Genomic DNA, 17391 nt, shown 5'->3' with positions numbered 1-17391 from the left:
TGCTCATTTTATGTACATATATATATAATTTTTTTTTACAAAGTTCTACAAGTACTTATAAGCAAAAATCTCACTTTCCACTTCTAGCACTCAATTTCACAAGGAAACAAAAATCCATGACACCTTAAAACAAAATCTGACACAAAATGTTGCCATCATAGAAAATGATGAATTAAGCAGAAATTTTATTTCCAAGCTCATCAAAGATTTTTACAAACACAAAGTATCCTTTTAAGTGTTCCAAATTAAATCAAAGGCACATCATCAAAATAAAACACTTGTGACATTAAGAATTTATGTAGGTTGTAGTATTTTCACATTATTTTGTTTTTACTCATTTGTAATGTTCTAAAGAACACATTTTTTTAAAGACATGAAATAATGTAGTTTTTTTTTTGTTTTAAGTACAACCACAACTATAAAGTAGAGGAACTTAAGAAAACAAAGACCAAATCTGCTTCATACACTGGATGGGGCAATCTAATACAAAACACAACATGAATCTTTCCAAACGAGTTTGCTAAGAAACAGCTCCTATGTTTAGTGTTACAAATGAAAGAATATTCTCATTTAGAAAAATCAAGACAGCATTTGGTTAACAAAGCCTACTCTTCCCCCAGTTTTATACTTGCTTGTCTTCATTTAGAAACTGTAAATTCAGGAGAAAAGAACAAGTTTTGTTATGGTATAAAAATCTTAGGAACAACAAATTACAAATATTCAATTTTTAAACAAACAAAAATGTTTGCCTTCCCAAAATGTAAACATCCAGTAAATAAAACAAACAATATTCCAGGAATAGAAACACCAGTAATTTGCTTATGAAAGAGGTGTATTTGGTGGTAACATTTTTGTTTGTCTTAAATATAAAAGCACTTTACCAAAAGAGTCTGGCCATTATTATCTAAAGTCTTCCCCCTCACCCAGTTTCCTTATCTGAGTAGAAACTCATCAATTTCTATAAAATTTTGGCTATAGGACCAGGGCAAGGAAAGGTCTGAAATATCTAAGTCATTTGGCTGGAGAAAAGTATTTTCTTGAGACTTGGAGGCAGTTAGTTATTCATCACTTTGCACTTAAAAGCATTCCTCAGTGAACTTCTTCCTTACTGAAAAGAGAATGAGATAGGTTTTCACGTTAGTAAGATTTATACATATAATTAACTAGTCATCAATTCAGGTCACTTTAGTGTTCTCAAAGTAGAAAGTAACAATATAAAAAATATCTAAGCTACATTATTGAATGAATAACACCCATTAAGCTGCTTTGTAAAAAGGAAAATGCTATGCCAGCACAAGACTATTACTTTAATACCATAAATGTAGCCATTTTCCATTAAAAGGTATAATAGTACCTGACAGCATGATTACTTCTTTCTGTTAATATGAGTAATTCCCTTTTGCAAATATATGAAAAAGGACCTAAGATGTTTACTAAGTCTTATGAAAATCCCTCAGAACACATAATTTGAACTATATTGGCCCCAAAAGACTACAGTAATCTATGCCCTGACCTCTTCCCAAAAAAGGGGGGGGGGAGTGAAAATGTGAATGAAGGAAACGCAACATGTTAGGACCCATGAAATTCCCAATATGCCACCAAACAGGTGTTTTCTTTTTTTTTTTTTTAAAGATTTTATTTATTTATTTGACAGACAGAGATTACAAGTAGGCAGAGAGGCAGGCAGAGAGAGAGGAGGAAGCAGGCTCCCTGCTGAGCAGAGAGCCCGATGTGGGGCTCGATCCCAGGACCCTGGGATCATGACCTGAGCTGAAGGCAGAGGCTTTAACCCACTGATCCACCCAGGTGCCCCTGTAAAGCTCTTTTAACTCTACCCACACTTTTCCCCAGTAACTACATTTCTGGGGCGCCTGGGTGGCTCAGTGGGTTAAGCCTCTGCCTTCAGCTCAGGTCATGATCCCGGGGTCCTGGGATCGAGCCCCGCATCGGGTGCTCTGCTCAGCAGGGACCTGCTTCCCTTCCTCTCTCTCTGCCTTCCTCTCTGCCTACTTGTGATCTCTCTCTGTCAAATAAATAAATAAAAATCTTAAAAAAAAAAAAACATATATTCTGGGGGCACCTGAGTGGCTCAGTGGGTTAAAGCCTCTGCCTTCAGCTCAGGTCATGATCTCAGGGTCCTGGGATCGAGCCCCGCATCGGGCTCTCTGCTGGATGGGGAGCCTGCTTCCCTCTCTCTCTCTCTCTCTGCCTCTCTGCCTAGTTGTGATCTCTGTCTGTCAAATAAATAAATAAAAAATCTTAAAAACAAAACAAAAAAAAAAACATATATTCTGAAAGCCTCCAGGAAAGAAATCATAGCTGGTGGTAGGAACAAGTCTCCTCTGGGGAGTCCTTGGTCCAGAGAGCGGCAAGTCTACTGATAGCACCAAACAGCAAATCACAACACTGGAACGGTGTTAGGACAGAGATGGTGGGATTAAGGTCATGAAATTACTACCAGCCAACTCAGTTAAAGACCTCAAGTACATAAGGATATTAACTTCTCATGAGTTAGTGCCCAAGGGGATTGAGACTCACTTAATGAGATGTATTCCACAGACATGCTGACTAGAGTCACCCCTCAGGTGCATTTTACTGTTTCTTATTTTAATTTCCCCCAAATAATGGATATTCAAAGCTCAGTTGCCCGATTCCTTGGGAAGCCCTGTGATAATGCCATGGCCCAAAGACAGCACAGTGTGTCATTACTCACCGGTCTTTAGAATAAAGCACAGGATCTGGGCTCCCGGAAGGGGTTGCTTCCAGCTGGAACACCTACCAGCAGGGCATCCTTGCAAGCATTCTGCATGCAGTACTGCTGCAGCTCTGCAGCTGCCTGGGAGACCTGAAACAAAGGGACACCAGCTTGACGTGCTGCTCACAGCCGAGCCATCTGATACTCTGAAAAATGATCCTACAGCCTGACAAAGGTCCACATCTTGTGATCTCCAAAAGTCTTTTTTTTGCTGAAAGTTCATGTTACAGTTTCCATGATTTAGGGTATTTTTTAATTCTGTTGCTTCTTCAATAAAAGAAAAATAAAGCTGGTATCTTTAATCCATTTAGAATCCTAGTTGTGAGACTGACCTGGTAAAGAAATAGCTCATTCTAGTACTTCCTTTACAAATTTTCACTTATAAAGCGTGTGCTAATATAGTCAGGTTTGCCATGTGAGCAGACTGTTTTTTTTTTTTAAAGATTTTATTTATTAATTTATTTGACAGAGAGAGAGAGAGAGATCACAAGCAGGCAGAGAGGCGGGCAGAGAGAGAGGGGGAAGCAGGCTCCCCGCTGAGCAGAGAGCCTGACTCGGGACTCGATCCCAGGGTCCTGAGATCATGACCTGAGCCGAAGGCAGCGGCTTAACCCACTGAGCCACCCAGGCGCCCGAGCAGACTGTTTTAATGCTTACAAGGCTGAAGCCTTATCCAGTCTGCCCAAAACAAAGTGACAAGTTTTCTTCAAGCTTTTGAGGCAGGATAGCTTATTGGGTAAAAGTGCAGCCTCTGGAACCAAAATGCCTGGACTCAAATTCAGCTCCATCATTACCTGTATGATCTTGGGCAAGTTAACTTAATTTCTCAGTTTTTGTTTCCTTATCTGTGAAATGTATTTTGTAACAGTATGTGAGTCAGTGAGTTGATGAGACAATTAAATGAGCTAAATGCATGTAAAACACTCGGAATAGTGTTGACACACAGTCAGCAGTACATTTGTGGCAGACTACAGAAACAGTCACAGTATTTTACAGCTCCTCTCACCAACAATAGTCTTTCCCTAACACCCCTTGAATCTGGGTTAGCCTTGTGACCTGGTTTGACCAGGAAAATGTGGTAGAAATAATGGACACCTTCTAGGTCGTAGGTCTAAAGAGCCTTTGCAGCTACCTCTCTTGCTGTGGTTGGAACTGTAAGACCATCTAATGAGCCCAGGCTAGCCTACTGGAGATCTTGTGGAGAATAATCAGTGAGCCAGCTCCTGCCACCTGCCTCCCAACTTCCAGACATGTAAGTGAGGCCATCCTTGATCATCCAACTACCAACCAACCCTCCAACTGACTGCAGATGCATGGAAGAGTCCAGCAAAGATCAGCAGAACTACACAGCTGAGCCCAGCTCAAAATGTTAACCTAAGAACTGCGAATTAATAAATGTTGCTTTAAGTGACTAAGTTTTGGAGTTTATTAGGTAGCACTGATAAATATTATTCTGCCTTTCTTCTTAGCCTCCATTTGATGCAGATTTGTACATCGAGGCTTTCCTCACATTCCATTTTATGTGCACTGAGAAGGTGTTTTGTATAAAATCTCACTCCTATCATTAAAAAAAAATTGGTTCAAACTGCTGTTCAAGTATCACTACTAGTTTGTGTTAATTTTCCAAGTTTCTAAATACGTGGAAAATCAACTCCTTATGTTATAGTTACCAACTAGTTCCTAGAATGCCTTACGAATTTTGGTTTCATTAATGTAATAACAGTTTTTACTATATAAATATAAAAACATAAAATAATATTATCAAACTAATGGTTAAGCTTCCTTTTCCCTCAAAAGTTCTGACATGTTCATGTTGATTATTATTGGAATTAATGGTTATATATAGCAGCTATTAATTCACAAGGAATTTAGAACCAATTATGCTCATGCTTACTATTGCTCCATCAGAGGGAACAGATGAACTCACACATGATGGGTAGAAGGGAGACTAACCTCCAGGACCCCTGGAGAAACTGGACTAACTGGACTCTACCTAAAGAACATGGACAAAAAGTTAAGCTGAGTGGATATGCAGAGAAAATAAGAGAAGAATAAAAGTGGCCAGCATTTCTCTAGCACTTTTACAGGAAAAAGACTTTGGGGGTGGGGTTGGGGTGGAGTACAAACTCAAACAATTAGAAGCTGTTATTTGCCATGGGAGGTAGGATACCCAAATTATATGGCTTTCCTTGGATTGAGTCCATGCTCATCCAGCAACTTTTCAGAGATTTCTCCAAAACAGAGAACGGGCCCTTGGAAGAATATTAAGCATTCCAATCACTGGTAAGAGATGCCCTCCATTATATGCTAGAAAACTGGTGTTCTGGTTTATTTACTAGTTAGCAAGTCTGCTAATGGAAGGCATCTGTGGATGTGCTGAGAGCATCTATTCATTACTGAGCCCTGCAATAAGGCAAACTAGATCCTGGAATGTTGTGACTCCAGAGGGTGTTGCCTTAGAGAAGCCCACCAAACACCTGAAACCATACTACATATGAGAACACCCCACAAATAAAGTTATTATCTGTGTGACTTTGAGCAATTCACTTGAATTCTCACTTTGAGCAATTCAGTTGAATAATTTAAAAATTATTTTTTAAATGTAGAAAATACCTTGCCTAGCTACTCCACAGGATAGGCAGACAACTGGCTCCCAGCTCTCCTTTCCCTCTCAGGTGCCAACATCATCCTGACCATTTTCAACAATCCTAGTTTCAGTTCCCTGACCTCCTTTCCTCAGATGGCCTTCTCCTCAGTGCCAACAGTTACAGCCAACACCTATAACTGTTCCACATCTGAAATTTTACACTTTAACTTCCTACTTTCTGATTACAATCTCTCCTACCCATCCAGAATGCTACTTCCTTCTCACTACATCCTTTCTTTGACCTCAGGAGAATGCCTCCTCCCCCTTTGCCAAGCCCATCACCAGGAGGCTAGCTCAGTTCCTTTTCTATCCAGTCTGCGTTCAGCCTCCTTCTGGCCAGCCCCTCAAGCTCCTTGCCCTTTGCCCCCACTTCCATCTTTGTGTTATACCTCCTCTGCTAACCCACTACTTGGATCAACTACCATTCACCTTGGACACTCAGATTCCTGGGTGACTAAGTGCTAATGGAGGAAAAACAAACAAACAACAAACCCCACAAGTAGGGCAGTCTCCAATCTCAAAGCAGCTCGGTCTTCAGAGTCACAAGGTGCCTATGATTGTGCCTGGTAGGGGCTCCTCTCCCATCCCCAACAACCTTCTCCTCCATCCTCACTCTTGTGACTGCATTAGCTCCCTCCCCTCAGCCCTAGAAAAAACTTGGCCTTCTACTTCACAAAGAAAATGTCATCATACAAGTCCTTAAGTCCACACATCTAGAAACATCTATCTTCACACATGTCCTGATCTCCTTTCTTCCTATCTCAGAAGTTGCCCCTCCAATCCCATGTCCCCACAGGCAAACTGCCTGTCTTCTCTACCTCCAATTCTCCTTCTCTATTTGGTCCCCCTCAATCTAAAAATAGTTTGTTCCTTTCCCTCAACCTCGAAATAAAGCTTTTCATTTCCTAAATTAAAAGAAATAAGGGTGCCTGGGTGGCTTAGTTGGTTAAGCGACTGCCTTAGGCTCAGGTCATGATCCTGGAGTCCCGGGATCGAGTCCCACATCGGGCTCTCCGCTCAGCAGGGAGTTCTGCTTCTCCCTCTGACGTTCCCCCTCTCATGCTCTCTCTCAAATAAATAAATAAAATCTTAAAAAAAAAAAAGAGAGAAATAATAAAGTTGTTTCCTCTTTAAAACCAGATTTCTTTTTTAAAAAGGCCTGCCTACCCTTTTACAATCCAGATTCTTCTACCACTACCTCTGTTACTAAAACCTCTTCTGCATGCCATAACTCTCTTGATCTTGTTTTATAACCTTCACGTATGGTCTAAAGTTATTTTACTTATGTGTTTATTGATGACCTCTGCCACTATGATCACCACTTTCTCAGTACCTAGAATAGCGCCAACTACAGAGAGAAGGCACTATGGAATTACACGGAATATCACAGCAGTGTTCATTCATACACATGAACATATATTCTACAAATAATGCTACCCTAATTGCTCAACACAATATACAACAGATGCTTTTGAATCAACTGACTAAACATTAGACATAATAACGAAGCCTCAAATTTTTGAAAGCCCCTCCTTCCTTGCTTTCTCTTGGTTCTCCTCTCCTCTCAGCCATCTTTGGGCTGGTCCAGGGGTCCACCCTCTGGTCTTTTCGTCGACACACATTTTTTACTCCCATACATTCCTAGGACTCCTTTCAGCCTTGTCCTCTGAGCCTCCAGCCCAACCTGGATATCTCGGCGAAGTCCACACGTCCAACACCGAAGTGCTCATCCCGCGAAGCCGCTCTCCCTCTTCTCTGCGGGGGCTAAGGGCAGCGCCCGACGCCCTGTCACCACGCCAGAAACCTGAACCCCGTCTTCGTCCGCGCTCTCGCGCTCGTCCCATCAATCCTTCAGTAAGGCGGGTCCTCGTCTACTCCGCGGGCCCGGACCGCATCCTCCCGCAACAGCCCAGCCAGGCCGGCCGCGCGCCGCCCCCACCCCACCCCCACCCCGAGGCCGGTTCCTCACCGCTGACTGGGAAACTCCCCCAGGGCACTCGGCCGGGGCCCCGCTCGGGAGGACTCGCCGGTCTCCGCGGGCCCAGCAGGCCCGGCCTCCTATCACCGGCCACATCCCCGCCGAGGCCGGGAAGCTGGCCAGGACCCGGCTGCCGTCCTCACGGCCGCCCACCACGACCCAGCCGCGGAGAGGCGGCCTCTCCCCTCACGCCTCCCCGGCGGGGGCGCGCCGTCACCGCGCCGCGAGGAAAGGGCGCCGCCGCCCGTCTCACCTTGATCCTCTCCACGCCGGCCTCCAGCTTTAGCTGCTCCACCAGGCGCTGCAGGGCGTTCACACTGGCCCCGGAAGACATGGCGGCGGCGCTGGGCTCCGAAGGCGGGTACCGGGCCGCGGCAGCCGCGAGGCCCCGTGCGCGAGCGCCGCCCCGGGGCGGGAAAGCCGCTGCGCCCGCCCCGCCGCCGCTGCCCCGCCTCTCCCGCTGGCTGTCTCCAGAGCGACAGAAGCCGCAGGTAAGCGACCGTGTGGGTTCCCAGAGTCGCCTGGCACTTAACTCTCTCTGCTCTCTAAACGTGGATAGCAGCCGCACCTGCGCCTGGACGCGGAGCCGCGCGGCAGACCCATCTCCTCAGCGCGGTGGCGCTTCTGGAGGAGCGGGCGCGACCTGCGGGGGTGGGGGGCTCTGGGGCTCGGGAAGGTGGAGACGCAATCCTGAGAAATCGGAACTGGGACTCGGGGTGGCTGGAGCCCACGTGGCAAAGGATCTGAAGTAAGCTCTTGGGGGCTTCCGGGCCTTGCTGTAATGGGGATGGGGGGAGAGGGAGGACGGTTGGTAGAGGAGCCCCATGAGACGGTAACCAGTGTGTGAGTCACCTGTTCCCGTGTCGTGGGAGTCCCGTCAGTTGAGTCGGTAGGTCCGTAAGGTAAGCAGGGCTCAAATCCCAGGCCTTGACATCTCTGCGGAACCTGTAGAAGAAAACGAAATCCAGCCTCCCAGCCCTCCCCGTCCCATCTCACCATTTAACTATAATGTTGTTTCTGTTGTGCTGCATTTTTAAAAAACGTTTTTATTTATTTTATCGGAGAAAGAAAGAGAGCAGGGGGAGGGGGAGAGGGAGAGAATCTCAAGCAGACTCCCCCAAGACGGGGGCTGGATCCCAGGATCCTGAGATCATGACCTGAGCCGAAGGCAGACTCTTAACCGACTGAGCCACCTCTTTTTTTTTTTTTAAACTGTGTACATTAGTTTGTTTTACAAAACAGGCATCGTTGCTATATGTAAAATGTATGTTTTGTGTTAATTTTTTTCACTTAATGTATCGTGAATATCTCCTTTGTTATTGTACACCATTGTACAACAGTAGATCTTTAAACAACACAGGTTTGAACTGTGTGGGTCAACTTACACTTGTTGGTTTTTTGTTTTTTTTTTTCAGTACAGTACTCAAAATATTTTCTCTTATGATTTTCTTTTTTTTTTTAAGATTTATTTATTTACTTATTTATGAGAGAGGGAGAGAGAGTGGAGGGACAGAAGGAGAGTGAGAAGGAGAGTAGCCTATTCCCCACGGAGGATGGAGCCCAACTTGGGGCTGGATATCAGCACCCTGAGATTTTGATGAGAGCCAAAACCAAGAATCAACTGACCCACCCAGGTATCTCTCTTCCTTATGATTTTTTTTTAAGATTTTATTTATTTATTTGACAGAGACCACAAGAGAGGGAATAGAAGCAGGGGGAGTGGGAGAGGGAGAAGCAGGCTTCCTACTGAGCAAGGAGCCGAACCTGGGGCTCCATCACAGGACCCTGGGATCAGGGTCCACTGACCTGAGCGAGGGCAGTGGCTTAATGACTGAGCCACCCAGGCACCCCTCTAACTTATGATTTGCTTAATATTTTCTTTTCTCTAGCTTTACTAGAATAGTACAGTAAAAATTACATACAGCATACAAAATGTGTTAATCTGCTGTTCATGTTACTGGTAAGGCTTCCAGTGAACAGTAGGCTATTAGTAATTAAGTTTTGGGGGAGTCAAAATTTATATGTGGATTTTTCACTGCATAGGGTCAATGCCCCTATCCCCTATTGTTCAAGGGTCACCTGTTATGTCAGAACTCATTTAAATTGAGTAATGCAAAAAGGTAATATATTAGCTTACATAACTGAAAAGCCAAGGACTTAAAATAGTGGATTTAATTGCCCAAAAAGTAGGTCGGGGGATCTCTATCTTTTGACTCTGCTTTTTCTGGGTATTGGCCTCATTTTCTTCAGTGGTAAATAGACTCTAAGAGGTTAGTCCCATGCTTTCATTGTCCCAACCCAGTGAACTCAGGAGCAAGAGCTCCTCTTTTCTTTCTCACTGTTCCAACAAAAACCCCCATACTGGATCTTACCAACATTATTCAGTCATGTGCCCACCCTGAACCAATTATTATTTGAAAGCAAGGGTTATGTAGAGTTGGAAAGCCCAGATTAGGTGTGGCTGGCCAGGAGGAGGATGAGAGATGCACCACCCAATTTCCCCATTTAGGACTGAAGCACTCATTCCCCCAGCTGCTGAGAGTAGCTGCAGCTGATGCCTCAGCTAGTCACTCTCTGGGAACTGCCCTTAGCTGAGAGCCATCCCTCCCAGCATCAGCACTCATCCAAATTGATGTGGGATGCATAAGACCTGAACCCAGCCCCCTTGCCTCAAGTTGGAACAACACTGAAAGAAGATCCCAGCTCCACAGCTCCTTACTGCGATCAGCTGAGGCCTTTACGGCAACTACTTCACAGGTCAGCTCCTCCCTCTGTCCAATCCCCACTCCCTAGCCTCTCCCACAGGTGTCAATTTTGACACTCCCCCCAGTAAACTTTCTGCAGGAAAATCTCTTGGAGTCTATTTTTCTGAGAACCCCAGGCTAAGACAGCCAAACTACATGGACTGAGGTGGGGAAGGGAAGAGACGTTCCCCAAAAGAAAACCAGGATGCTGATGCCAGAAGAGGGTCGGGAGCAGTCAGAAAAGATATACCCTACATCTATTACTTTTAATGACTGCATGATATTCCATTGTAAAACTGAATCATAATTTACCTACTGCCCTATTACTTAACACTATGATGACCTCTTCAACATATAGCTTTGTGCATGTTTGGTTTTGGGGGTGGGGGTTTGGATGCATTCCTAAAAATAGAATTGATGGACTAAAAATATAAAGTTTCTTCCACTTTTCCCAACTTGATCCTCCAGAAGGTGATAGCAGTCAATTGCTATTCCCACCACAAGACTGCTTATTTCTCTGCACCTTTACAATTCTATGTTATGGTTCTTTATCTTTACGAACCTAATAGGTGAAATATGGCATCTCACATCTTTTAAGTACCTTAAGTGTTGAAACTGAATATTTTATTTTGTGAGCTACGTGTTCAGTCTTTGCGGTGTTAAAGTTTTTCTTATGACGAGCAGATTTGCAAATGTTAACGCCCTCTCTAGTGACAAGTTTCCTTACCACAAAGAACTTAAATTACATTCTCGTCAAAAGATGAAACTCCATGTTGGAAAACTACTAGATTGATAAGTAAGACATAGTAGAACGGTCATGTGTCAAAAAGGTGTTGCAAAGAACTCAGAGCAAAAATACAGACTGGAGGTTAGGGAAAGCTCCTCATAAATGGCAGGACCGAGACTTTGAAAATATGAGTCCTGCATAAGGGACAGAGGACAGGGGAAAGCATTCCAATGAAGGGAGCGCAGGCCATGTGTACACGGAATGAATGAATGAATGAATGAATTAAAGAATGGAGAAGGCTCTAGGGAGCAATAGATACAAAGCTGATAAGACTCAAAGTCAAAGAAAATCTCAAAAGAAACAGGAAAATCTGTGGCAAACAGTGGCATAGCCACATGGTAACATATTTTAGGAATATTCATCTGGGATGAGGATAGGAAATGAACTGAAAGTCAGATACAAAATAACTTCAATAATGGTTTTGTCTTTTTGGTGGAGAGAGTGGCTGAAATGAGGCCCTAGGTAGGACTATGAAAGTAGGACAGAGAATAAATTCAAAAGACTAAATCAGGCATATTCCATGGCGGTTATAAAATGCAAAGGAAAGGGGGTAAAAATTCTGAAGCAGAGAGCAGGCTAGAATTGGTGCCTGTGACAGATGTTAGGAAGCAGGCCTGGGTTTGAAGGAAAGAATAAAGAACAAAGATGAGTTTGGTTTAGGAGAAACCAAGTCTTCAGCTATAATGCTATGTGCCTCTAGGCTGTTAGAAATGTTAAGCAGCAAGATGTTGATGTGAGAGACATCTGCACAGCACAATAACTGCTGAAGCAGTGAGATTATCTCCAATTAGAAAGGCAACTTTGGGACTGCCCACAGTGAGTGGACACATGATGTAATACTTCTGTGTCAGCCATTGGTAGCAGAAAATGTTCAGAGGTGTGTCCCATCTGTCTCTTTCATGCTGTACACACCCACCATTTCAGCCCATTTCCATATGATTGATTTTGCTACTCTTGGAGAGGAGTGGTCTGACTTGGAAAGAAACAACAAGGTTCTAGCATAGATCCTCCCACAATGATCCATGGACAGGCAAGCTTGATGCCACTGACCGATCTGTGTTTTGCTTTATACTTTACCAGAATGTCTTCTCATCCATTATTTTTGCATCATGGAACTTCAGAGTGAAGAGACCTTCATATAATGTAATCCATCCCAATTTTAGAGATGAGGAAACTAAGAGCCAATAAGGAAAGTGATTGATGTAGTATCTCACAAAGTGGGAATAGGAAAGAACTTTCATTTTAGCTTCCAAGAGAAATCACTTCTCATTTGGAATCTATTCCCACAGATGTAGTTATTTCTAGAGCTCTGAAAGTGGGTGAGGCCCAGGGACAGAGAATCCCTTCCTTCTTACTCCAGCTAAAATGCACAGATCACAAATATATTATTTAAAAAATTTGTTACACATTTTTTTCTTGGTTAAAATAAGAACTTACATACAAATCAAAACCACAATGAGTTGCCACCTATAAGAATGGCTAAAATTGGGCACCTGGGTGGCTCAGTTGGTTAAGCAACTACCTTCGGCTCGGGTCGTGATCGTGGAGTCCTGGGATCGAGTTCCACATGAGGATTCCTGCTCAGCAGGGAGTCTGCTTCTCCCACTGACCTCTCCCCTTTCATGCTCTCTCTCTCTCTTAAATAAATAAATAAAATCTTAAAAAAAAAAAAAAGAATGGCTAAAATTAACAACTCAGGAAACAGCAAATGTTGGTGAGGATGTGGAAAAAGGGGAACCCTCCTACATTGGTGGTAGGAATGCAAACTAGTGCAGCCACTCTGGAAAAGTGTATGGAGGTATGGAGTTTCCATGACAAATTAAAAATAGAGCTACCCTACAATCCAGCAATTGCACTACTGGGTATTTATCCAAAGAATATAAACATAGTGATTTTAAGGGGCACATACACCCTAATATTTATAGCAGCATTATCAACAATAGCCAAATTATGGAATAAGCCCAAATGTCCGTCAACTGATGACTAGATAAAGATGTGGTAAATATATCTGCTGGAATATTACTCAGCCATCAAAAAGAATGAAATCTTGCCATTTGCAACAATGTGGATGGAACCAGAGGGTATTATGCTAAGCGAAGTCAGTCAGAAAGACAAATACCATATGATTTCACTCATATGTGGAATTACAGATGAACATAGGGGAAGGGAAGAAAAAAAAGAGGGAAGCAAAGCGTAAGAGACTCTTAACTATAAAGAATAAACAGAGGGTTGATAGAGGGAGGTGGGTAAAGGATGGACTAAATGGGTGATGGGGTTAAAGGAGGACACTTGTGATGAGCACTGGGTGTTACATGTAAGTGATGCATCACTAAAGTCTACACCTAAAACCAGTTTTACCATATATGTCAACTGGAATTTAAATAAAAACTTGAAATAACAAAATAAGAACTTATTAATTTCCACTGTTTTTAAGAATCTCAGTACTTTTGGGGCACCTGGGTGGCTCAGTGGGTTAAGGCCTCTGCCTTTGGCTCAGGTCATGATCTCAGGGTCCTGGGATCGAGCCCCACATTGGGCTCTTTGCTCAGCAGGGAGGCTGCTTCCCCTCCTCTCTCTCTGCCTGCCTCTCTTCCTACCTATGATCTGTCAAGTAAATAAATAAAAAATCTTCAAAAAAAAAAAAAAAAAAGAATCTCAGTACTTTTTAGAAAAGACAATGTCCTTGTAAAGACAAGTTTTGTTTCCCTGTTATGATGTATACAATTCTTCAGTCCTCTGACCTGTTTTTTTTTTCACCTTTTTACTAACCGTGGATTATTTTTCCAGAAAATGGACTTCAAATAAGTCTTCTCCATAAAAATAATGAGAAGTACCTGGGTGGCTCAGCTGGTTAAATAGCCAACTCTTGATTTTGGCTCAGGCCATGATCTCAGAGTCATGAGACTGAGGCCCACCTCGGGTTCTGCACTCAGCGGGGAATCTGCTTGACATTCTCTCTCCCTCTCTCTGCCCCACCCCCACTTACTCACTCTCTCACTCTCTTTCTCAGCAAATAAATACATCTTTAAAAAATAATGATACATATGATATATAATGGGAAGGTATGTCTTTCTGCCACGTTATGTCAAAATGACATATACCTTCAGTTTTCTAAAATGATTTAAAAGAAACAGGAAAACACATTAACAGCTGTATTTCATGTGACACGCAGTGTAATGTACCATAAAAAAACTATTTCATTTCTAATACCCACTGCATTAGAATAATGTATCAGGAGCTAAAGACTCACTAGCAGTTTTGTGGGTGCAGCTTCTCCAGAGAGATTTTCACAGGCATTTTTGAGACTTTGAGAGGCAGTGAGGAACTTCGGGCTATTTGTCCTTTTGAACAGCTGTTCCAAGCCTGCCTCTTTAGCTCACTGACAATGTCCCTGCAGCAAATATCAGTAGCTGATGTTTGTTGTCCCTAAAAGTTCAGTCTTTTTTTTTTTTTTTCCTAAAAGTTCAGTCTTTCTTGAGTTGTCATCTCAGCTGCTTTAACTTCTACGTCAAAGACAACAAGGGGCAGGTAGCTGCCTCTAAAATACACAATGCCAGCCCTAAGGGGCATCACTTTTCCACTCTAGCACAGTACCTTGCCCAAGGTAAGGGATTCAAATACCTATTAAAAGAATATAGAAACAAGGTGTTTGTAGTCATCACTAAACACACTCATATTAACATGGATTTTAATAAATGAAAATGACTCTTCCCTGTTTCCTCTAAAAGCAAGAAAACCCATTTATTGAGCATTTAATAACATATGCCAGTACTTTACCCGTCTTGTTTAATTCTCACCAGAATCCTGTGAAATAATTAGTAACCCTACTATTAAAATGGGAAAATGAGGTTCACACGTTAACCTGCCCAAAGTCAAGTTACTTGTCAGAGCCGGAAACCAAATCTTAGTCTATCCGGCTGCAAAGCCTGAGCCCTTCCACTGCATCTGGCTCACTCTTCCTGAGGTTATAAAGGAGAACTGTCAAATGGGAGGAAGTTTCTCCATCCCTAATGATACCCAGAAGGATGGGTCTGTTAAGAAACCCCATTTGTGGGGCACCTGGGTGGCTCGGTGGGTTAAAGCCTCTGCCTTCAGCTCAGGTCATGATCCTGGGGTCCTGGGATCGAGTCCCACATCGGGCTCTCTGCTCAACAGGGAGCCTGCTTCCCCTTCTCTCTCTGCCTGCCTCTCTGCCTACTTGTGATCTCTGTCAAAATAAATCTTAAAAAAAAAAAAAAAAAAAAAAGAAACCCCATTTGTCATTGACCTAAGACCATGTGATCCATTCCATACATAATTGTTAGGGATACTCTGAATACTTTAAATATGAAGAATCTGATTAAAGTTTACAACTAATTAGGTAGCTTTTTTAATACCCGTAACATTTCTCAATTGCAGGCAATCTAATCTACTTCAGACCCTAAATCTATATGAATTTTCAGGCTATATTAGAATGTTAAATCCTAATCATCTAAAAAGATCCCCTCATTTCACAAATGAGGAAATCAGAAAGGTAAAATAATTTGTTTAGTGAATTTTACTTAGTTATTAGGTTCTAGATTTGGCCCTAACCCATACTTAAATGTGAAGAGTATTGCATTTTGCAAATAAGATTAATTACACTTCATCCATACACTAGTTCGTCAATACCAATATTTAGCTCTGTCAAATGCACAACTGCAACTCAACAGAGATCTGACTTAATGTCCTTAAGTAGATATATTTATAATGATGTCTAATAAAAGCCATTTATCTTTACTTTTCACAAAACTTTTGGTTCGGGCCAGTAGACTGGTTCATAATACTAGCTGAATGTTAGCTTAGTTTAGCAATGGCTGCCATCGAGGCAAAATATCTCCAAGGTTTGGGAGTTAAAAGTTTATTGCCCTGTCCAGAGTTAAAAAACCAACAAACAAAAAACCTCAAAGAAAATGAACTATAGTTTTTTTAAGATTTTATTTATTTATATGACAGAGAGATCACAAGTAAGCAGAGAGGCAGGCAGAGAGTTGGGGGAAAGCAGACTCCCTGCTGAGCAGAGAGCCCGATATGGGGCTCGATCCCAGGACCCTGAGACCATGACCTGAGCCAAAGGCAGAGGCTTAACCCACTGAGCCATCCAGGTGCCCCTGAACTATGATTTTCTAAACATAAACTCAATAGTATTAAAATACTTGTTAATTCTCTAATCTCAACTATTTTTTCATGTAACACCTAAAAATCCTCTATCAATTATAATTTTTAACATGATACACATAGGTGTGCAATGAAACAGCAACCTCAGATTTGTAGAACTTAGAGAATTCATTAAATAGTAAGACCACTAAAGGGCACCTGGGTGGCTCAGTCGGTTAAGCACCTACCTTTGGCTCAGGTCATGATCCCAGGGTTCTGGGATCAAGCCCCATATGGGGGAGCCTGCTTCTCCCTCTCCCTCTGCCTGCTGCTCCCCCTGCTGTGCTCTGTCAAATAAATAGATAAAATCAAGAAAGAGAGAAAGGAAAAGGAAAGAAAAGAAAAATGGCAAGACCACTGTGGAAAGGGTTAGTGGAATGTCTTATGAAGATACTTGACATGAATATGATCCTGAGTAATTTTAGCACAGACCTTAATTATATGGAGTGATAATAGATAGCAATGAACAGCTACACACTATAAACCCTACATGTCAAACAAAAGGAAATGGTGACAGGATACCCTTAAAAAAGAAGCACAAGAAAAAATATCTAACTAGTGAGGTTGTAGGATCCTCTACTCAGGATTCTTCTCCAGAATGGTTCTAAAATTGAGAAGCTTTTGGTTTTTTGGTGGGGGGGGGATGGGCAGAGTATGAATAAAAATTATTCATAGTACTTGAATGACACTTGCAACTAATGGCTCTTCCTTCACTCTAGGATTTTGAAGCCTATTTCGTTGAGGGAAGAAAAGAGAAGAATCAAAGTCCTCCTGTTAAGGAGAGTCCATTTATCTAAATTACCCTTATTCCCAAAGAACAACCAAACTTTTACCAAGTGAGAAGGTTGCTGGGGGTGATTTCAGAAATGAGGCTTCTATAAAGCCAGGGAAAAATACAACAATCTAGCAGATATGCAAAATAATTTCCAACACACATTGTTTGAATCAGCCAACCTTTATGAATGCTACATACCCAGTCCTTTTATTATTCCTTACTACTAGGTATAAAAAGAAAACTCAGAATACCAGAAGTTTGAAATTTTAACAGAGGGGCAAATGCCTTAGAAAAATGTAACTATTTCAGAATTTTATAACAGCAAAGGGGTCCTACTGATAGTCTAGTTAAAGTTCTTCCCCAAATTTCTATTAAGATAAATGAGGTCCTCACTCACAGACTAAATGACTCACAAGGTCAAAACTCTTCCCTCCTGCCTCTTTGTATATATCACATATTTGGGCTGAGCTCCTGAAAACACTAGTTTATTTTGGCTAGAAACAGTCTGTGTATCTTATCTACTTTAATCT

At 42.3% G+C, this 17391-nt stretch overlaps 1 protein-coding gene across 1 annotated transcript; it reads right to left on the bottom strand.

The window, feature by feature from the left end:
- Window positions 1-149: 149 nt before the first annotated feature.
- On the bottom strand, window positions 150-7784 carry LOC111145828 (G protein subunit gamma 10). Its single transcript, XM_022501083.1, has 3 exons — window positions 7634-7784; window positions 2714-2845; window positions 150-1108 (listed from the first exon to the last, which is right to left on the bottom strand). Exons 1-2 carry the CDS (start codon window positions 7712-7714, stop codon window positions 2720-2722), a joined length of 207 nt encoding a protein of 68 aa, XP_022356791.1. The 5' UTR covers window positions 7715-7784; the 3' UTR covers window positions 150-1108; window positions 2714-2719.
- Window positions 7785-17391: the final 9607 nt, after the last annotated feature.

Source organism: Enhydra lutris, unplaced genomic scaffold, assembly GCF_002288905.1.
Source record: "Enhydra lutris kenyoni isolate GAN:26980312 unplaced genomic scaffold, ASM228890v2 scaffoldscaffold13, whole genome shotgun sequence".
In the NCBI taxonomy this organism is placed as follows: Eukaryota; Metazoa; Chordata; class Mammalia; order Carnivora; family Mustelidae; genus Enhydra; species Enhydra lutris.
Note: the sequence above shows the minus strand (reverse complement) of the source record. Positions and strands in the feature narration are given on the sequence as shown.

What these genes read in the sequence shown, in the direction of transcription:
- LOC111145828 (XM_022501083.1), bottom strand. Translation starts at nt 7,714, where the DNA reads ATGTCTTCCGGGGCCAGTGTGAACGCCCTGCAGCGCCTGGTGGAGCAG. An exon ending in CCGGCGTGGAGAGGATCAAG is followed by an intron (nt 2,846 to 7,633) that starts GTGAGACGGGCG and finishes CCTTTGTTTCAG; the next exon opens with GTCTCCCAGGCAGCTGCAGA.